This window comes from Salvelinus sp. IW2-2015, linkage group LG8 (assembly GCF_002910315.2).
Source record: "Salvelinus sp. IW2-2015 linkage group LG8, ASM291031v2, whole genome shotgun sequence".
Taxonomy (NCBI): Eukaryota; Metazoa; Chordata; class Actinopteri; order Salmoniformes; family Salmonidae; genus Salvelinus; species Salvelinus sp. IW2-2015.
Window position 1 is genome coordinate 38,917,877 of NC_036848.1, and position 22,747 is coordinate 38,940,623.

The 22,747-nt window shown below is 42.3% G+C and overlaps 1 protein-coding gene across 4 annotated transcripts in view; it reads left to right on the forward strand.

The window, feature by feature from the left end:
• abcc3 (ATP-binding cassette, sub-family C (CFTR/MRP), member 3) overlaps positions 1-22,747 on the forward strand; it is a 56,265-nt gene that overhangs the window by 8,254 nt on the left and 25,264 nt on the right. For all 4 annotated transcript variants that reach the window (XM_070444923.1, XM_070444924.1, XM_070444921.1 and 1 more), the window contains exons 2-7: positions 18,090-18,266; positions 18,590-18,715; positions 20,399-20,536; positions 21,233-21,358; positions 21,471-21,532; positions 21,801-21,927. In XM_070444923.1, the coding sequence (XP_070301024.1) occupies positions 18,090-18,266; positions 18,590-18,715; positions 20,399-20,536; positions 21,233-21,358; positions 21,471-21,532; positions 21,801-21,927 (756 nt within the window). The remainder of the gene's footprint in view (positions 1-18,089; positions 18,267-18,589; positions 18,716-20,398; positions 20,537-21,232; positions 21,359-21,470; positions 21,533-21,800; positions 21,928-22,747) is intronic.

Here is a 22,747-nt window from a genome sequence, read left to right on the forward strand (position 1 = left end):
AGCCAGCATGGCGACGGGCATCTTACTCTACTTTATCAGGGCCTATCAGTGGTCCTCCTTAGACATACAGTTGAAGTCGGAAGTTTACTTACACCTTAGCCAAATACATTTAAACTCAGTTTTTCACAATTCCTGACATTTAATCAGAGTAAAATTCCCTGTCTTAGGTCAGTTAGGATCACCACTTTATTTTAAGAATGTGAAATGTCAGAATAATAGTAGAGTGATTTATTTCAGCTTTTATTTATTTCGTCACAATCCCAGTGGGTCAGAAGTTTACATACACTCAATTAATATTTAGTAGCATTGCCTTTAAATTGTTTAACTTGGGTCAAACCTTTTGGGTAGCTTTCCACACGCTTGCCCACAATAATTTGGGTGAATTTTGGCCCATTCCTCCTGACAGAGCTGGTGAAACTGAGTCAGGTTTGTAGCGCTCCTTGCACACACACACTTTTTCAGTTTTGCCCACACATTTTCTATAGGATTGAGGGCAGGGCTTGGATGGCCACTCCAATACCTTGACTTGTTGTCCTTAAGCCATTTGCCACAACTTTGGAAGAATGCTTGGGGTCATGTCCATTTAAAGAACCATTTGCTTCCAAGCTTTAACTTCCTGACTGATGTTCTGAGATATTGCTCAATATAATCCACATAATTTTCCTCCCCCATGATGCCATCTAGTTTGAATGCACCAGTCGCTCCTGCAGCAAAGCACCCCCACAACATGATGCTGCCACTCCCGTGCTTCACGGTTGGGATGGTGTTCTTCGGCTTGCAAGCCTCCCCCTTTTTCCTCCAAACATAATGATGGTCATTATGGCCAAACTTCTATTTGTTTCATCAGACGAGAGGACATTTCTCCAAAAAGTACGATCTTTGTCCCCATGTGCAGTTGCAAACCATAGTCTGGCTTTTTTATGGTGGTTTTGGAGCAGTTGCTTCTTCCTTGCTGAGGTGCCTTTCAGGTTATGTCGATATAGGACTCGTTTTACTGTGGATATAGATACTTTTTTTATACTTTGTTTTTATTGTAGGAACACAAAGAAAGTACAAATAAAGTAAAATAAAATAACAAAAAAGATCTGGCAGTTACAGTGCACTTCATACCTTCATCATCATATCATCATATTAGTTACATTGGCATCTTTGAATTAGACCTTTTCCAAGTACAAAACCCATTTCCCCCAGTATTCCTGACCTCTCTCCTGTTGAGTTCTTAAAGTAAAGGTCATACGGTGTATTTCCTCTACAATGTCTATCCATTGTGTCACTGTGGGAGGGTCTTTTTGTAGCKATTTCCAAGTGATAGCCTTTTTACTGGCTGCCAGTAGGACCTTCAAGAGGTACTTTTCTCTATTGTGTAAGTTATCAGGTATTTCACCCAAGTACAAAGAAATGAATGTTTGTTCTATGTCAAATCCCATTATTTTTCCAATGTTAGATCTTATTTCTCCCCAGTAAGTTTCGATTGCGGGGCAGGACCAAAAGATATGAGKGTGGTCCGCCCTCAATAGACCGCATTCTCTCCAACAAGGGTGTGGCYAGCCAGTCTGTTTTGATTTCAGTTTAGGTGTTATGAAGAAACGTATAACATTCTTCCAACAGAATTCTCTCCATGACCTTGAGTTGGTGGAGCTTTGTTGAGGATATAGATACTTTTGTACCGGTTTCCTCCAGAATCTTCACAAGGTCCTTTGCTGTTGTTCTGTGATTGATTTGCACTTTTCGCACAAAGTACGTTCATCTCTAGGAGACAGAACGCGTCTCCTTCCTGAGCAGTATGACGGCTGCATGGTCCCATGGTGTTTATACTTGCATACTATTGTTTGTACAGATGAATGTGGTACCTTCAGGCGTTTGGAAATTGCTCCCAAGGATGAACCAGACTTGTGGAGGTCTARCATTTCTTTCCTGAGGTCTTGGCTGATTTCTTTTGATCAGCCACCAATTGTGCAAGTTCTCCCACTTAAAAAGATGAGAGAGGCCTGTAATTGTCATCATAGGTAGTACACTTCAACTATGACAGACAAAATGAGAAAAGAAAATCCAGAAAATCACATTGTAGGATTTTTAATGAATTTATTTGCAAATTATGGTGGAAAATAAGTATTTGGTCATCTACAATCAACCAAGATTTCTGGCTCTCACAGACCTGTAACTTCTTCTTTAAGAGGCTCCTCTGTCCTCCACTCGTTACCTGTATTAATGGCACCTGTTTGAACTTGTTATCAGTATAAAAGACACCTGTCCACAACCTCAGTCACACTCCAAACTCCACTATGGCCAAGACCAAAGAGCTGTCAAAGGACACCAGAAACAAAATTGTAGACCTGCACCAGGCTGGGAAGACTGAATCTGCAATAGGTAAGCAGCTTGGTTTGAAGAAATCAACTGTGGGAGCAATTATTAGGAAATGGAAGACATACAAGACCACTGATAATCTCCCTCGATCTGGGGCTCCACGCAAGATCTCACCCCGTGGGGTCAAAATGATCACAAGAACGGTGAGCAAAAATCCCAGAACCACACGGGGGGACCTAGTGAATGACCTGCAGAGAGCTGGGACCAAAGTAACAAAGCCTACCATCAGCAAGGGCATTGAAGATGAAACGTGGCTGGGTCTTTCAGCATGACAATGATCCCAAACACCCGGGCAACGAAGGAGTGGCTTCGTAAGAAGCATTTCAAGGTCCTGMAGTGGCCTAGCCAGTCTCCAGATCTCAACCCCATAGAAAATCTTTGGAGGGAGTTGAAAGTCCGTGTTGCCCAGCAACAGCCCCAAAACATAACTGCTCTAGAGAAGATCTGCATGGAGGCATGGGCCAAAATACCAGCAACAGTGTGTGAAAACCTTGTGAAGACTTACAGAAAACGTTTGACCTCTGTCATTGCCAACAAAGGGTATATAACAAAGTATTGAGAATCTTTTGTTATTGACCAAATACTTATTTTCCACCATAATTTGCAAATAAATTCATWAAAAATCCTACAATGTGATTTTCTGGATTTTCTTTTCTCATTTTGTCTGTCATAGTTGAAGTGTACCTATGATGAAAATTACAGGCCTCTCTCATCTTTTTAAGTGGGAGAACTTGCACAATTGGTGGCTGACAATACTTTTTTGCCCCACTGTACATCCACAGGTACACCTCCAACTGACTCAAATGGTGTCAATTAGCCTATCAGAAGCTTCTAAAGCCATGACATAATTTTCTGGAATTTTCCAAGATGTTTAAAGGCACAGTCAACTTAATGTATTGTATGTGAACTTCTGACCCACTGGAATAGTGATACAGTGAATTAATTATAAGTGAAATAATCTGTATGTAAACAATTGTTGGATAATTACTTGTGTCATGCACAAAGTAGATGACCTAAACGACTTGCCAAAACTATAGTTTGTTAACAAGAAATTTGTGGAGTGGTTGAAAAACGAGTTTTAATGACTCCAACCTAAGTGTATGTAATTTTCCGACTTCAACTGTAGATCTAGGATCAATTTACCCTAGCCAAGTCTTAACCTTAACCATTAAGGGGTGGAATGTAAAACTGACCTTAGGTCAGTGTCTACGGGCAACTCCCGGTACAGTAGTTAATAGCCCATTTCCCCAGCAGAGAGCTCTCTGGTCTAACACGGAACAGATGGTGCCGTGCACAATTATTATTATTATTTTTTTACAACCTCAGACGATTTCATAACATCCAGCCTAAAGAATGTTGCCCCTAACACCACGTACTCACGAGTAGAAAAGTGAACGTTCAGAGATTCACATTTCTTTGATTACTTTATTATTATTGAAAACTTCCAGTTTTTCAGATGATGACTTCAGATGAATTCTGTAAGTAACCAGAGTACAACATCCATTGGAGGGTTCTACTTTAAGTAGAAAAGTGAGCTTTAAAGACACGATTCAACATTCTTTGATTCTAAACTCTGAAAAACATAATCTGTGAACTCCACCTGACCCGGGGTTGTCAGTGTTTAAGGTGTAGTGCTAACCATCTGGTAGGGCTTACAGAACCCCCACACAACACATCTGATTAACAAAACGCCTCCGATTACTTACTATCTGGTTATAATGTATGGAGGGGGGAGAGTGAGTATAGTCTGTACAGACAAGCTGGCATACATACAGCTGGCATACAAGCTGGCATTCAAACACCAATCATTATGTTCATGCAACATCATACTAAGTAATTAGATGCCTATTGTTCATAACGTATGTTGAATGCTCATTAGATGCTGTAGAGACAATCCCTCTGAGTGACGGAACTCATAAGGGGCACATTTAACTTGAGTTGAGACAGAGATGCCGATAACAAGGCAGCGTTTTACTGTACTTCATATCAGATTCCAATCACACACATATCAGACAAATCAATGCTTTCTTCCAATGCCAACAAAACAAATACACTGAGTGTACAAAACATGCTATTTGCATGAGACTGACCAGGTGAATCCAGGTGAAAGCTTATTGATGTCACTTGTTAAATCCACTTCAATCAGTGTAGATGAAGGGGAGGAGACAGGTTAAAGAAGGATTTTTAAGCCTTGACACAATTGAGACATGGATTGTGTATGTGTGACATCCAGAGTGTGAATGGGCAAGACAAGAGATTTAAGTGCCTTTAAACAGGGTATGGTATTAGGTGCCAGGCTCACCGGTTTGCGTGTGTCAAGACCTGCAACACTGCTGGGTTTTTCACGCTCAACAGTTTCCCATATTAAGAAAGTGTCCACCACACAAAAGCCATCCAGCCAACTTGACACAACTGTGGGAAGCATTGGAGTCAACATGGGCCAGCATCCCTGTGGAACGCTTTTGACACCTTGTAGAGTCCATGCCCAAATAATTGAGGTTGTTCTGAGGGCAAAAAGGAGAGCAACTCAATATTAGGAATGTGTTCCTAATGTTTTTTGTACACTCGGTGTAGATAGCTCATTACTTTTTGAAGCATCATGGGGAAATTGCACACTCACCATAACCACTGATTAATCTTGACACCCAGAACCAAATCAGCTACTGTTAAAGGGACATTTCTAAATTGTTCAACTTCATATTCATCATCTCCAGCTCCACCACAAAATCGACATGTGTGAAAATGGCTCGTTTCTATATTTTGTAGTTAAAAAGATAGGGAAGATAAGTGTTTCCATTCCAATGACATCAACCAATTAGTAGGCAGTTAGTGGGCAATGCCTACTCATAATTGGTAGAAGAAATCGGCACGATGCGCACTGATGATGTCATTGGAAACACTTACAGTATCTCCCTCTATCTTTTTTAATACAAAACATAAGCACGCAAATTTCACATAATGTTGATGTTGGGGTGGTGGACATGAATATGAAGTTGAAAAGTGAAGGCTGTCGTGACAGATTGGCTATTGAGTATCAGTAGGGAACTTGCCACAACTTGACTGCAGGAATTGCCAGGCATTTCACAATATGATATTATCAAAATACTTAAGTGCCGGCACCGTATGTATTGCAATTCGATACTGTGATTTTATTGTGATTCGATGTTCCAAAAATATTGCTCACCATATGTCTGGTGCAGAGGAATAAGAGATGGCTATGAGGAAAATTATTTTGATTGGTAGCTAGGTTTACATCCAATTGGCGACCAGATCTTCATTAGGGTTGGACGATATATCAAATGAATTTGATTAATTTGAATGAATGTTTTTGAGTGATATTCCAAATACCTGTATTGCAAGAATCAAGTTTTTGTTATTTTTCCTTTTTATGAGCGTTTATGTCCGCTTGTTCTCATGTTCTATTTGTGGTCTCGTCTCCTTCACTCGTCTGCTGTGTGCACCTTCCCAATTTACAGCAGAGATCTGTATATAATGACGAGATGCATGTCTCCTCCCTAACAATGGGAGTCCTTGTCCCAAAGGTGGGAAGACAGGCAATGAGCTTCCGTCCAAAATAAGCCCATAGAATCGCATTGGCCTTATATTTTGGACAGATTAGAGCTCTTTTAGGTCTTCGCCTATTCCTCTATGGTTTACACACACACCAAGCCCCTGCCTCTCTCGCCAACAAAGTTGAGAGAGATCACATCTTCCTCTCTGACAAGTGGTTTCAACTCGCTATTTGCATTTGAGGTTTAGGCCAACAGAATCGGTCAAATGGACACCAAAACACATTGAGACATTATTTTACTGTAATGGAGGAGAAGTTAACCTTTCCAACGATATCCTTTTATGTGTCAACTCCGCAAATTGCARACAGAGCAGACACTACTAAAACAAGAGTATCTATGAACATTGATTCTGGAAAATGAATGATCAGTTTGTCGCGCAGGGCATTGGGATACCACYTACCGCTAGCAGCATTTCAACCAAATACTGTTATACTAGCTGTCTAGTTTGTGTTTTATAAAGGTGCAATAAGCATAAAACACAATTGTATAAGGAATTGGCAACTTGTTTTCAATTGGCAACTGATTTCAACATCGGAACAAAGTGGACAGGCTAACATGCTTTTCTAACAGTCGTAGACAGACAGAAGGGCGTGTTCATAACAATTCAACTGTTCAACCTTGTTAGCTAGAAAATACTGTAGATCCAAGTTGGCTAAACTTGAAATATAAAGATTAACTGGCTAATCACTAGCACATGGGCTTGAGAGGTTGTTGATGAAACCTGTGTTTAATTTTCTATAGCCTAATGCCTGCTACAAGAAGTTATCATTAGTGAATGTGCATTATGCATGGTTCTAGTTAAATTTATAAGACAAAAGGGCATTTTCATAGACAGACTTGAAAGCCAGATCAGCGATTATTGCAGCAAAAGAAATGCAGGTTAAACCTATTTGGATAAAATAATTGAATTATTAGTGGGTCTTATGGTTGTGGAATGCTTACATTTAGCCTAGGTGTAACTTCACAAGCCCTGCATTCATTAGATTATTGCTGGCTGTTTGAAATGCAGTGTATGTGACCTTTAATTGTACAACAATGCTTATTTTAGAGAGCTTATTTTTTTTTTTTTTTAGATATACACTACATGGCCAAATTAATGTGGACACCTGCTCGTCGAACATCTCATTCCAAAATCATGGGRATTAATAAGGAGTTGGTCCCCCCTTTGCTGCTATAACAGCCTCCACAATTCTGGGAAGGCTTTCCATTAGATGAACATTGCTGAGGGGACTTGCTTCCATTCAGACACAAGAGCATTAGTGAGGTCGGGCACTGAGGTTGAGGGATTAGCCCTGGCTCGCAGTCGGCGGTCCAATCCCAAAGGTGTTCGATTGGGTTGAGGTCAAGCCTCTGTGCAGGCCTGTCAAGTTCTTCCACACTGATCTCAACAAACCCTTTCTGTATCGATCTCGCTTTGCTCACGGGGGCATTGTCATGCTGAAACAGGAAAGAGCCTTCCCCCAAACTGTTGCCACAAAGTTGGAAGCACACAATCATCTAGAATGTCATTGTATGCTGTAGCGTTAAGATTTCCCTTCACTAGAACTAAGGGGCCTACCCCGAACCAAGAAAAACAGCCCCAGACCATTATTCCTCCTCCACCATACTTTACAGTTGGCACTATGCATTAGGTCAGGTAGCGTTCTCCTGGCTTTCGCCAAACCCAGATTTGTCCGTCGAACTGCCAGATGGTGAAGGGGGATTCATCACTCCAGAGAACGCGTTTCCAATGCTCCGGAGTCCAATGACGGCAAGCTTTACACCACTCCAGCCGACGCTTGGCATTGCGCATGGTGATCTTAGGTTTGTGTGCGGCTGCTCGGCCTTGTAAACCCATTTCATGAAGCTCCGAACGATCAGTTCTTGTGCTGACGTTGCTTTCAGAGGCAGTTTGGAACTCTGTAGCGAGTGTTGCAACTGAGGACAGACGATTTGTTACCCGCTTCAGCACTCGCGGTCTCTTTCTGTGAGCTTGTGTGACCTTCTACTTCGCGGCTGAGCTGTTGTTGCTCCTAGACGTTTCCACTTCACAATAACAGCACTTACAGTTGACAGGGCAGCTCTAGCAGGGCAGAAATTTGAACTGATTTGTTGGAAAGGTGCCATCCTATGATGGTGCCATGTTGAAAGTCACTGAACTCTTCATTAAGGCCATTCTACTGCCAATGTTTGTCTATGGAGATTGCGTAGCTGTGTGCTCGATTTGATACACCTGTCAGCAACGGGTGTGGCTGAAATAGCTGAATCCACTAAATTGAAGGGATGTCCACATACTTTTGTGTGTGTATATGTAGTTTATATCCTGAATCGCACGTTCTACATTTTTTAAAGATTTTTAGGCCATGTCGCCCATCCCTAATCTTAATGCGGATTTTAGAATATGCGCATGAAGAAAATATGCGCATTTCCCCACCAGTAGTGTGTTTCTACCAAAGTCAGTGGGTTATGACGTAGTGCACACAAAATGTACTTTTTCGCTTAAGTTTTCATGTACTGAATAAAAATCTAAAGTTCAATGTTTTTCCATCACATTTTCAAATATACTAATAGTTTTGTCACAAACTGTTGCATTAAATATAACATGTGCCTACTCTGGTTTTGGCACGTACACTCCCGAACTTGGTCCTAGGGCCCCCAATGGAGCACGTTTTGGTTTTTGCCCTAGCGCTACACAGAGGATTCAAATAGTCAAAGCTTGATGATGAGTTGGATATTTGACTCAGCTATCAATTTTAAGCTKTTTTCAAAGAACTGTGGTTGTGTCCTGAATGTATTTTCCACTTCATAGATGTGAAACAGCTACCCATGATAAGTGGTCTCATTCAGGATGTTCACATGAGAAGCACACTGCTCAGTGATCATAGCTATTTCTTCTGGGCATATACAGTATGCTTTACTTATTTTGTCATGTTTTGAAGATTGTGGTGGTCATTGTGAGGTTCAAATACATTTTTATCTCCCCATGAAACACCTTTAGTGTACTTATCAAAGGCCCATTATCAGCAACCATCACTTCTGTGTTCCAATGGCACATTGTGTTAGCCTTTTAAAATGATTAACTTGGATTAGCTAACTCAATGTGCCATTGGAACACAGGAGTGATGGTTGCTGATAATGGGCCCCTTTACGCCTATGTAGATATTCCATAAAAATGTGTCAGTTTCCAGCTACAATAGTAATTTACAACATTAACAATGTCTACCCRSTATTTCTGATCAATTTGATGTTATTTTAATGGACAAAAAATTAGAAATGTCCTTGTTTTTTAAAGAAAAGCTAAGTGACCCCCAAACTTTTGAACAGTAGTGTGTGTGTTACTCCGCAAGCATTTCACAAAAAACTCTACATCTGTTGTATTTGGCATTTTTTTTTTTAACCTTTTATTTTACTAGGCAAGTCAGTTAAGAACAAATTCTCATATACAATGACGACCTAGCCCGGCCAAATCCTAACCCGGACGACGCTGGGCCAATTGTGCACCGCCCTATGGTGGGGTTTTGATATGGTGACAAATTAACTACAAATATAATATCTTAATTTGATCACTCTGTTGTCACAGAGAATTTTCCTGCACAGCATTAAATGCAAATTGTAGTGTATTTGAGGTTTAAAGTCTTCTAAAGTTTTAAAGGAACTGTCCAGTCAAAATGTCACTTTTAAAAGTTCATATTTGGTTAATTSATACTCAAATAATGTTGTTGACTCATCCTATACTCATATTTGTGGCCAAAGCATAAATAGGAGAACCCCCCCACGGTGTACCCGTGGGGTACACCATTCTGTTGTACCCGCCCACACCATTCTGTTGTTGTGGTACGCCAACACCATTCCACACAGAAGAGGGGGGGCAGATCTGTCATCAGCATCTAGGAGACGAGGCCTTCCCCAAACTGTTCAGTAAAATTGCATTCTGTTTCTGTTGTCATTCAGTTAAGCTTGTACTTGATTGAATAAAATAAAAAAATTCAATGGAAAGAAAACTATTACTCATGGGTAAATTATAGGTCATATTTCATAGAAATCTGGAAACACTGGACAGTRACTTAACAATGTCAGACTTGATTTGCCCTAATAAAACATTTATTAATCCTTACAACAATGTCAATTAAATTTTATACAACGAGTGGGTCTAATCCTGAATGCTGATTGGTTAAAACCACATTCCAGCCAGTGTCTATTCCACAAGTTACCACTGGCTAAATCTATGATGTTAAAATGCCTATTTACTATTTTCCATCTGACTGCGCAATCCACTGTCTTATCAGCCCAGCCAGGCAATTTATAAACTTGATCTCCACTATAAAAAGCATCTAGACATCATCTCACAATTTTTTAGGCTATCATTTAGTTTTCAACAGCGGAGATTTGTTTAAAGCTTGCTGTCTGTCTCTATGACATTTGTAACATTGTTTTAACATTCAAATTCGATCTCCAGCTGTCCCATAGTAATGCCAGTGTCGGGAGTCGGAACGTGACATATAGGAAGGCAGCGTTTCTCAGCCAGCCAAAATCATGAATCCTCATTTTTATGGATATATACAAAGAAACGTCAACTGAAAAAAGGTACAACGAAACGAAGTGCATCTAGTTTGCAGTCTTTCCAGCTTCAGTTTGCAGTGATTGTGTTAGCTGTATTGTTGGATAGCTCCTCTGAACAACAGTGTCCTGACGAGAAAGCACATTTTCTACGCCAGGAAAAATCGCTCCTCATTAGCTCATTCTTATGGATGTATCCAAATAAATGTCACTAGAAAACAGCTTAAACGAATGCAAATGCAGCTACTTTATTATTCTGTCTGCACTGTTTGACGTGACTGTAAGTTAGCCATAGTTGGCTCGCTAGTAAGCAAGGGATAAGAACGTTGCCAGCCAGTATGGCAATAGAACATTTAGAACGAATGACTGGGTCGCGTCCATAGATACAGAACAAAAAGACTGAACGACTGGGTCATGTCTCTGGCAACCGATTGAATGAACGACCAGCCAGCTTGGGTAGCAAACCTAGATTTGTGTTGGGACTATATCTTGTGGAAGGATGAAATGGTATGAATAAATTCATCGAAATAATGTTTTTAATGAAAATATGTCAACCATTATTTCAATATGTTGGTAACCCGTTGTATAAATGCCCTCAAAGCCAGTGTTTGGAAGATCTATTGGCACGGTTTACTGGCCCTCGATTTCAGCTCGGGCCTAACAACACCTGTGCCAATATCCTCCAAACAGCGGCTTCTCAGGCATTATCACTTAAATAATCCACATAATCTTTCACATTTGCTGTTGCTGCAGGTTTATTTTCCCCATCTCTCTCACATTTGAGAAATTTTGCAGATTCTCTTGTCCAGCGTGACTTTTATTATTATTATTATTATTATTAGTGAGTGCATACTACTCTTATCTGTTTCTGCCATTCTAGCCATTTGGGAGATGGGACTCGTGCTCCGCAAAAGCAATGCTACCTGCTACCCTTTTTTCCTCCCTATCTCCTTTGCTTTACTTGTCAGCCCATGATTTATTTGCATACACTGCCTTTACAATGCAAAGTTATCAATCATGCTCACAGAGGGTGTTACATACATTAATTTCACTAGAGGGGGATGGGAGAAAAAAAGCCAGTTTATAGACTCACCATGACATTGCCAAGCTAGAACTCTTGACATTGTGATGTGTTGATGTCAAAGGACTATTAACGTTAATTACTACACAAAAATGTAAAGAGTTTGATTTCAGAAATGGTCCCAATGATAAAGTGAGCAATAATGACCGGCCAAACATTTGCATTCATTCTCAAATCAGCCTCGGCACTGGCATCAAAGAAAGGTGACCTTCCTTGGACAAACAGCTATTTATTTACATAATTCAGTATCTCCCCATAATGTAATATTTGTTCTCCTGGACAGACGGGGACACTAAAGTCATTAGCAGAGCGATGGCTGCTAGCTACCTCCCTCAAACTGGTTAACACAACCCAGCAGGCCTGATTTTAGATGCAAAACACACAGTAAATACTGACTAGTGCTGCTAACCATCCGCCATCTGTACTGAAGGTTGATGAGACAGGCAGACTCTACAGAAAGGAATGGCTGGGGTGTATCACACATGGACCAGCCGGTTACACACCACAACCTACCATCCAATCGTAGCTTCTACCCTACACCACAACCTACCATCCAATCATAGCTTCTACTCTACACACCACAACCTACCATCCAATCGTAGCTTCTACCCTACACACCACAACCTAGAAGCTACGGTTGGATGATACTCTACACACCACAACCTTCCCGCAGACCTGGCCATTGTTCTCATCACGTAGAGTGGAAAGGCAAAGGCCACGCTTTGTGACTCACTGAGAGCAAAGTCAATGCGTTTTTTGTTTTCTAATGCTCAGGGTGTGTGGCTGTTCCCTAGTGTGATATTTATTTGAGCTACTGTAGTGATGCAGCTAAATAATGGCCACACTGGGGAGGCGCCTAGCCTGACGCAACATCCCACGTGGTACAATGGAAAACTAGTAACCTGGTTATACAGAGTTTGGGTTGTTAGCCAGGCTAGGGGCAAACCTTCACTTTATTTAGTCACACTTCATTCAGTTCAGTCCCTTTTTGATTTACACAACCATACTGTGTATTCCTGTGTCCTGTCATGCTAATATGATTCAGTCATGATGCTCTGCTCTTTCAGTCATGGTCTGCTCTTTCATCCTGGCCATTAAGCAGATGGGCCAAATGTAAAGGCCAGTCATTCTATGTATAACTATTGTCCTACTGAAGACCAAAGTGCTACCTCCATTGTTGTCAACTGATTTATACTGGTTTAATTGGAAGGAATGGTATGGTTCATGTGTCTAACTGTATGTGAGTTCTTTGGCTTTAAAAGGGCATCTGAACAAATTAATCAAGTCTGGCAATGTGAATATGTACAAATAAATGATGTTTTGCTTATCATATTCACACATTTTTATTCATTTCGCTGTCCAACTGTGGTCTCACATTCTCCATGTTGTTCTGAAGACTATTAGGAGGACACCTGGGATGTTTTATATACATACATTACAGAAATGGAAACTGACAGATGGGATGGATCAGTCTGGATCAGCCCCCCCCACACACATCATACAGACACACGGCATGCACACACGTCCACACATACTCCCCTGATGGGTGCCGACAGGCAGAAACATGGGCAGCTGTGTTTATCTAGTCAAGTATCTGGGGTTGGGCCTCTTCTACTCTGTTCTACCACTGCCTGGTCCGGTCCTTAAAAGCACATTCACCACTGGCTGCCTGCCTCACTGCCGATATGAAGTTTGATACGATATGCTTTCATCTCTCGTGTCTTTGAGATATGGCTGCATCCTTTAGCTATTCATGGTAAATACTTCCATAGATACTCTCACTGGCTTTTGGGATTGTTATCGGGCCTCACAAAACTGGTAGCACTTTAGTTGTGTTAGTGCCATGTAGGCATTATAGCACTAACTGTCATAAGACTGCCATAGCAGCTGTCATTAGGAGTTATAACAGCTAATGTCTGTTTATGACTATGATGACTTACCGGGTCTGGTAACTTGACTGGGAAATAACCTTATTTGCATACTGTACATATGCTAACCTGGAATATTATATATTCTCTTTTGAGCCCTAAAATGATTAAAAATAAGTATGCCCTGACAGAAATGTAATTAGCAGTCATTTCTCTTCATTATGAGTCCTTGCCTTGCTGTCCAGTCTTGCTGGCTGGTTAAATTAAAGGCCCAGTGCAGTCATACATGAGATTGTCCTGTGTTTTGTATATATTTCCACACTACTGTATGATGTTGGAATAATATTGTGAAAATTATGATAATGCCATTTTAGTGTAAGAGCTGTTTGAAAAGACTTGCTGAAATTTCAGTCTGTTTTGGTGGAATGGAGTTTTGGGCTGCCTGGTAACATCAGGTGGTAAATTAGTTAATACACCAATAAGAAAGAGTTCCAAACCTCTCTGCCAATAACAGCTAGTTTTCAGTTCTCCCCTCCAACTCAGACCACTCAAACAGTCCTATCAAATTCTTGCTTGAGAAATGGCTCTTTGCTAAGAAGCTGTTTTGATATTGAGCTGCATTGGACCTTTAACTTAGTTTTCTCCATTCTACATCAATAAAGCTATAAATATATGCTAAATGGCATATACACTGAGTATACCAAACATTAGGAACACCTTCCTAACAATGAGTTGCACCCCCCTTTTCCCCCTCAGAACAGCCTCAATTCATTGGGACATGGACTCTAAGGTGTTGAAAGCGTTCCACAGGGATGCTGGTCCATGTTGATTCCAATGCTTCCCACAGTTGTGTCAAGTTGGCTGGATGGCCTTTGGGTGGTGGACCATTCTTGAAACACACAAACTCTTGACATAGACCGGTGTGCCTGGCACCTACTACCATACCCCGTTCTAAGGCACTTACATCTCTTGTCTTGCCCATTCACCCTCTGGATGGCACACATACACAATCCATGTCTCAATTGTGTCATTTGTTTAAAAATCATTCTTTAACCTGTCTCCTCCCCTTAATCTACATGGATTGAAGTGGATTTAACAAGTGACATCAATAAGGGATCATAGACTGACCAGGTGAATCCAGGTGAAAGCTATGTCATGGAAAGATCAAATAACATTTTTATTAGTCACATGCACCGAATACAACAGGTGTTCACCTTACAGTGAAATGCTTACTTACGAGCCCCTAACCAACAACGCAGTTTAAAAAAATATGGATAAGGAAAAAAAGTAACAAGTAATTAAAGAGCAGCAGTAAAATAACAATGGTGAGACTATATACAGGGGGGTACTGGTACAGAGTCAATGTGCGGGGGCACCAGTTAGTTGAGGTAATATGTACATGTAGGTAGAGTTATTAAAGTGACGATGCATAGATGATAACAACAGAGAGTAGCAGCGGTGTAGAACGGGGGGCAATGCAAATAGTCTGGGTAGCCATTTGATTAGGTGTTCAGGAGCCTTATGGCTTGGGGGTAGAAGCTGTTTAGAAGCCTCTTGGACCTAGACTTGGCGCTGCGGTACCGCTAGCCGTGCGGTAGCAGAGAGAAATCTATGACTAGGGTGGCTGGAGTCTTTGACAATTTTTAGGGCCTTTCTCTGACACCGCCTGGTACAGAGGTCCTGGATGGCAGGAAGCTTGGCCCCAGTGATGTACTGGACCATACGCACTACCCTCTGTAGCGCCTTGCGGTCGGAGGCCGAGCAGTTGCCATACCAGGCAGTGATACAACCAGTCAGGATTCTCTCGATGGTGCAGCTGTAGAACCTTTTGAGGATCTGAGGACCCATGCCAAATCTTTTCAGTCTCCTTAGGTTTTGTCATGCCCTCTTCACCACTGTCTTGGTGTGCTTTGACCATGTTGGTGATGTGGACACCAAGGAACTTGAAGCTCTCAACCTGCTCCACTGCAACCCCGTCGATGAGAATGGGGGGAGTGCTCGGTCCTCTTTTTCCTTTAGTCCACAGTCATCTCCTTTGTCTTGATCATGTTGAGGGAGAGGTTGTTGTCTGACCTCCTCCCTAATAGGCTGTCTCGTCATTGTTGGTGATCAGGCCAACTACTGTTGTGTCATCGGAAACTTAATGGTGTTGGAGTTGTGCCTGGCCATGTAGTCATGAGTGAACAGGGAGTACAGGAGGGGACTGAGTTGATCCTGTGTTGAGGATCAGCATGGCGGATGTGTTGTTACCTACCCTTACCACCTGGGGACGGCCTGTCAGGAAGTCCAGGATCCAGTTGCAGAGGGAAGTGTTTACATTTACATTTAAGTCATTTAGCAGACGCTCTTATCCAGAGCGACTTACAAATTGGAAAGTTCATACATATTCATCCTGGTCCCCCCGTGGGAATTGAACCCACAACCCTGGCGTTGCAAGCGCCATGCTCTACCAACTGAGCCACACGGGACCACAGGGTCCCAGGGTTTAGTCCCAGGGTCCTTAGCTTATTGATGAGCTTTGATCGCACTATGGTGTTGAACGCTGAGCTGTAGTCAATGAATAGCATTCTCACATAGGTGCTCCTTTTGTCCACGTGGGAAAGGGCAGTGTGGAGTGTAATAGAGATTGCGTCATCTGTGGATCTGTTGGGGCGGTATGCAAATTGGAGTGAGTCTAGGGTTTCTGGGATAATGGTGTTGATGTGAGCCATGACCAGCCTTTGAAAGTCTTACTCACATCGGCAGAGAGCATGATCACACAGTTTTCCTGAACAGCTGGTGCTCTCATGCATGTTTCATGCCTCGAAGCGAGCATAGAAGTAGTTTAGCTCGTCTGGCATGCTCGTGTCACTGGGCAGCTCTCGGCTGTGCTTCCCTTTTGTAGTCTGTAATGGTTTGCAAGCCCTGCCACATCTGACGAGTGTCAGGAGGATATAATTATGGTCATATTTGCCAAATGTAGGGCAAGGGAGAGCTGTGTATGCATCTCTGTGTGTGGAGTAAATGTGGTCCAGTTTTATTTTTTATTTATTTTTATCTTTCTCTCTCTCTCTGGTTGCACATTTAACATGCTGATAAAAATGTGGAATGAAGTTTCCCTGCATTACAGTCCCCATCTACTAGGAGCGCAGCCTCTGGGTGAGCATTTTCTTGTTTGCTTATGGCAAAATACAGCTCATTCGATGCTGTCTTAGTGCCAGCATCTGACTGTGGTGGTATGTAAACAGCTATGAAAAATACAGATAAACTCTCTAGGTAGATTGTGTGGTCTACAGTTTATCATGAGATACTCTACCTCAGGCGCGCAATAGCTTGAGACTTCCTTAGATATCGTGCACCAGCTGTTATTTACAAAAATACATAGTCATTCGCCCCTTGTCTTACCAGACGCCGCTGTTCTGTCCTGCCGGTGCAGTGTATAACCAGCCAGCTGTATGTTGATAGTGTCGTCATTCAGCCACGACTCTGTGAAGAATAAGATATTACAGTTTTGAATGTCCCGTTAGTATTTAATCTTCCGCGTAGGTCATCGATTTATTCTCCAAAGATTGCACGTTTGCTAGCAGAATGGAAGGAAGTGGGGGTTTATTCAATCGCATACGAATTCTCATAAGGCAGTCTGCCCTCTGGCCCCTTTTTCTCCGCCTCCTCTTCACGCAAATCACAGGGATCTGGGCCTGTCCCCGAGAAAGCAGTATATCGTTCGCGTCGGGCTCGTCAGTCTCGTTAAAGGGGAAAAAAGGATTCTGTAAGTGCGTGGTGAGTAATCGCAGGCCTGATGTCCAGAAGTTATTTTTGGTCATAACAGACGGTAGCAGCAACATTATGTACAAAATAAGTTTAAAAAAATAAAAAATAATTACAAACAACTCAAATAAACAAACAAAAAAAACAATTGGTTGGGGACACGTAAAACGCCTGCCGCCTTCTCCGGCGCAGGTGTTCTTAATATTTTGTATACTCAGTGTATTTGTTTTGTTTTTTAACTATTTCTATTTGATCTTTAATGCACTTTGAGCTTATTCTTGTATAATGAAGTGCTTTAAAAATGTAATTATTATAATTATAAGTAAATATGATGTTTGAGAGTAGTGCAGTTTGTTTCTGTATCACAAGATGCTTCTCACTCTCTCGAGTTTCACTACTCAGTTCTTAGTGTCTGTGATTCAGCTCAGCCCCCAAGCTGTGGTTTTCCCCTCTACATTTGCATTGGAAGTTTACAGTATGAACACTGTCCCTTCTACGTAACTAGGCTACAGCAACAAGTACAGCAACAACCTATGGTGTGCCGGTCCCTCTCTCGGCCTCTAAGCCAGCTGATGTCATGCGACATTCCACACAGTTAGACAGCCCCAAATGACCTGGGGTCAGACAGGAGCAAGTGGCTTGACTACTGATAATGCTCAGTACTGATTTATATACAGTACTGGTGTTCTGTCAGAACAAACACTAGACCTGGGTAAGTTCATAATGACACACTATTCCCTAGGCCTATATAGGACACTACTTCGAGCCATATTGATGTCATGGGTTCTGTCCAAAAGTAAAGAACTGCACAGGGACTATAGGGCGCAATTTCAGATGGGCCCCACTGGATATGTGTTTGATGAGTTGACATTTAAAGTGTATTGGTCTCAATCCATTGGTCTCCATCTTATTTGATTCCAGGTAGCCAATCAGACGCTCCACACAGACAGCCCAGACCTGCCGGAATGTTTCCAGCTGTCAGTGCTGTCATGGCTGCCTTGTGTGTACCTGTGGCTTGCTTGCCCTCCCTACCTCTTCTACCTCCAGAGGAACAACAAGGGTTATATCATGATGTCCATCCTTAACAGAGTGAAAACGGTGAGGGACCATACCACGCACTGGGCTGCTGTATGCGGACATGCATACGCTGTCTGTCCAGTTGTCTGTGTCTTCGTCTCTCTCTCGATGCAATACTGTTTGTTGCCTGAGATTCACATCCTGTTTCGTAGCCCTTATTAGATTAGTTAGTTGATGCACGATAGGGGAATAGTGGAAATGTTTATCAGACAGGCTAATGACCAGTACTGGGAAACGTACCAGACATTCAAGCTTGTTCAGACAGTTTAGATGGGTTTTGATCAAATTACTCCTGCTCAGTTTTGGGTTTATTTCTTTCTCACCCCTCCCCTTTCATCCTCTAGGTCTTTGGGTTGGTGTTGTGGATTGTGTGTTGGACAGATCTTTTCGGCACCTTCCATGAGCTGCAGCAGGGGGACACAAAGCCACCCATCTACTTCGTCACTCCGCTGGTGGTCGGCATGACGATGGTACTTGTACACAACCAACAGGGCGTGGCATTGTAAACATGCAGTACAGTCATACAGTACAGTGTTCAACTCACTTCCTGAAAAGTACCTTATTTTTGGGGTCTTGTTGCTTAGTGAACAGTATTTTGAATCCATAACTTGTCAATCAATCATGTATGTATTGTTGCAACCTGGATTCAGGAGTAGACGTAACATAGTAACCGGAAATCTGGGACACTCAAATTAGTATAATATGTTTGGTATGGTATGTATTAATTTGTGGATGTCCATCATCCATTTTGTATGATAAGTTACGATTTACTATTCAAGTTTTATTAGTCGTGCGGGATACGCATGGTATACATTGTCCAATGAAATGCTTACTTGCAGGTTCCTTCCCGACAATGCAACAACCATAAGAAATAGTTAAAAATAAGAATACGAACATGAAGTAAATGGCAGTAGAATAGATGAACAATTTTAGTATAAATGTAATACAGGAAGGCACAATTAGTAAAATATTTACATGTGTTTGGGGGAAGGGGGGATGGAGAGCAAGTGTTTAACTTGAGCAGTATAATAAGAGTCTGGTAGCAGCAGTTGTAATGTGTGCTAAGGTGCAGAGAATCAGAGCAGGTGGTCACTCCAGTTCAACTGTTCAGCAGTCTGATGGCTTGTAGATAGAAACTGTCTCTGAGCCTTTTGGTATCAGACCTCATGCTCTGATACCGTCTGCTAGACGGTAAGGGAGCGAACAGCTCGTGGCTGGGTTGTGTGGGGTACTTGTTGATGCTGCGTGCCTTCCTCAGGCACCATTTTGTGTAATGTCCCAGATGGATGGAAGCACAGCCTCCGTGACGACCACGTTTCGAGTAGATGTACTGGATGGGTGGAAGCACGGTCCCAATTCGTATGACATGTTACGAATTGCAATTAATACAATATGTTACAAATTTGCAATATGTATGATATGTTACAAATTCTAATTTGTTGTAGCTAGCATTAGCTAGGTTGCTAGGTGTCGAACGCTAATGTTAGCTAGGTGGCTAACATTAGCTAAGTTGAGGTTAAGGTTAGGAGTTATGTTAAAGGCTTATTGGGAAGGGGAAGCTGAAATGCTAAGTAGTTGTAAAGTAGATAAAAAAGTAGTAAGTAGTTGCTAATCAGCTAAAATGCTAAAGCTGTCCGTGATGAGATTCGAACACGCAACCTTTGGGTTGCTAGACGTTCGCGTTATACGCTCATCCATCCATAACGACCAACCACCGTTTTTGCCTTAAGTAACCTTCCCTTTTATGTAACCATACCAAGGTAACATATCATACATACTAAGTTGAGTGTCCCAGATTTTTGTTTACTATGTTACGTCTAGTCTATGAGACCAGCCTGATTGTTGTGTTTGTAGATGATTAGATTGTCATTGTATTCCATTAGCCTTTACAGTATGTTGCATGCTCTGAGGTGTAGAATAAGCCTAGTGAACATGCTGTTATTCACAGGCAGTTGCTATGCTGGTTCACAAGTTGTTGTTTTTTTTCTCACATTTCTCTCTCTCATGTCCTATGCATGAGTGAGCGAAGGAGAGAGTAGAGCTGAGATGCATGTTCACTTTTACATGCCCTGTGTGTTTCTGTGCTTATCTAAATCGTGTTCACTCAATGCCTCGCTCCCTCACTCTCCCTTTCTCCCTCCTCTCTTTCTCAGCTGCTAGCTTTGTTTCTGATACAGTTTGAGAGGTTGAGGGGGGTCCAGTCTTCAGGGATTCTATTTATATTCTGGTTCCTGTCAGTGATGTGTGCCATAGTGCCTTTCCGCTCCAAGATCCTACAGGCCAAATATCAGGTGAGATCAGGGTTTCCCCTAATGTGTACTGTATAGGCGGAGGAGAAGGAGATGTTTAAAATGTATAGATGTCTCCATCTCCCTCAGCTCTCTCCTTCTTTTCCCTCTCTCAAAACATGGTTACCACCCCCCTCTTCCTCCTTCCTTCCTTCCCTCCCTCTCCTTCCCTGGCTAAAGAACTTATGGTTGGTTGTTTTGGGGGTTAGGCAGGGCCGAGGTTGGGTGGAGAGAGAGGAGAAATAGTAGGTCTGTTGTCCTAGCGACCTGCAGGGCCTTAGCCGTCTTATCTAACCTAGCCTACTGAGGGCTGTCTAATACTCTAACATAATCTAATGCCCTAACAGCTAGCCGCTACACTGGGGCCAACCCAGGTCAAACCATGCCAACATCAGTCCTGTGGTCTGCTCTGGCTATTTACTATCCCATTGATCCTACCAATTAGCCTCTAGTTGTGTTTTATATATTTTATTTAAAATGACTGAATGGCTTGTGGTCAGGGAGACAAAGCAATGATTTTGGATGACTCAGTTGTTTTTAGCTCAGCAGGGTTTGGGGGGACTGATCATCGATATGTAAGAGAGCACTTTAGGAGACTAGGACAGTTAGTGCATTGTCTGTCAGCTTCCTTAAGAAATGGCTTTCATAACAAAATGTCCTCCAACAGGTCAATAAAGTCTTTCTCTGTTCTTGTTTCAGAGTGAGATTTCAGACAAGTTGCGTTTCACCACATTCTATTTCTACTTCAGTCTGATCGTAGCCGAGCTTATCCTCTCTTGCTTCAACGAGAAACCTCCACTTTTCTCCAACATAGACACAGACCCCGTGAGTCACACACACACACACACACACACACACACACACACACACACACACACACACACACACACACACACACACACTGTGACCTCTTCTTACTCTGCCATTTTCTCCTCAGAATCCTTGTCCTCAATCAACTGCTGGTTTCCTCTCCACTATGACCTTCTGGTGGTTCACTAGGTAACATGATTTCCCCCATACAACACATACTGTACAACAATTATAACTTGGTGCAGGATTGACTTATCCTATACATTTGTACGGCTTGTAGCTATTTCATGATCAATATGTTATTCCCACAAGTAATCAGTACATTTGATCAATAATCAATGGAACCGCAAACAAGTCTTCTCTTTGTGCCCTGGTTTCCTGGACACGGATAAAGCCTTTTCCAGGATCTTGCACTTCATGAAGTTCCACTAATGTGCTGTGTCCCTCTCTGTCCCAGCATGGCCATCAAGGGCTATAAGAACCCTCTGGAAGCCAAAGACCTGTGGTCACTGAACAAGAGGGACAGCTCAGAGGTGGTCGTCCCCAAGCTACTGCGGGAGTGGGAGGTGGAGCAGGCCAAGGCTCACAGGGAGAGAGGGAGGCAAGGGGATGTAGGGAGGAACAGAGGGAGGGAGACAGGAATGTGGAGCAGGCCAAGGCTCACAGGTAGGGAGGGATTGGAGATGGAGGGAGGGAGCAAAGGAGGGTGGGGGGGTAGAATAGGAAACTGAAAAACTATTATTATACTGAACACAAATATAAACGCAACATGCAACAATTTCAACGTTTGTACTGAGTTACAGTTCATATAAGGAAATCTGTCAATTGAAATAAATAAATTAAGCCCTAATCTATGGATTTCACATGACTGGGAATACAGATATGCATCTGTTGGTCACAGATACCTTTTTAAGAAAAGGTAGGGGCGTGGATCAAAAAAACAGTCAGTATCTTGTGTGACCCCAATTTGCCTCGTGCAGATCGACACATCACCTTCGCATGGAGTTGATCAGGCTGTTGTTTGTGGAATGTTGTCCCACTACTCTTCAATGGCTCTGCGAATTTGATGGATATTGGTGGAACTGGAACACGCTGCCGTACACGTCGATTCAGAGCATTCCAAACATGCTCAATGGGTGACATGTCTGGTGGGAATGCAGGCCATGGAAGAACTGGCACATTTTCAGCTTCTAGGAATTGTGTACAGATCCTTGCAACATGGGGCCGTACATTATCATGCTGAAACATGAGGTGATGGCGGCGGATGAATGGCACGACAATGCGGCACAGGATCTTGTCACGGTATCTCTGTGCATTCAAATTGCCATTGATAAAATGAAGTTGTGTTCGTTGTCCGTGGCTTATACCTGCCCTTACCATAACCCCACCGCCACCAGAGGGCAC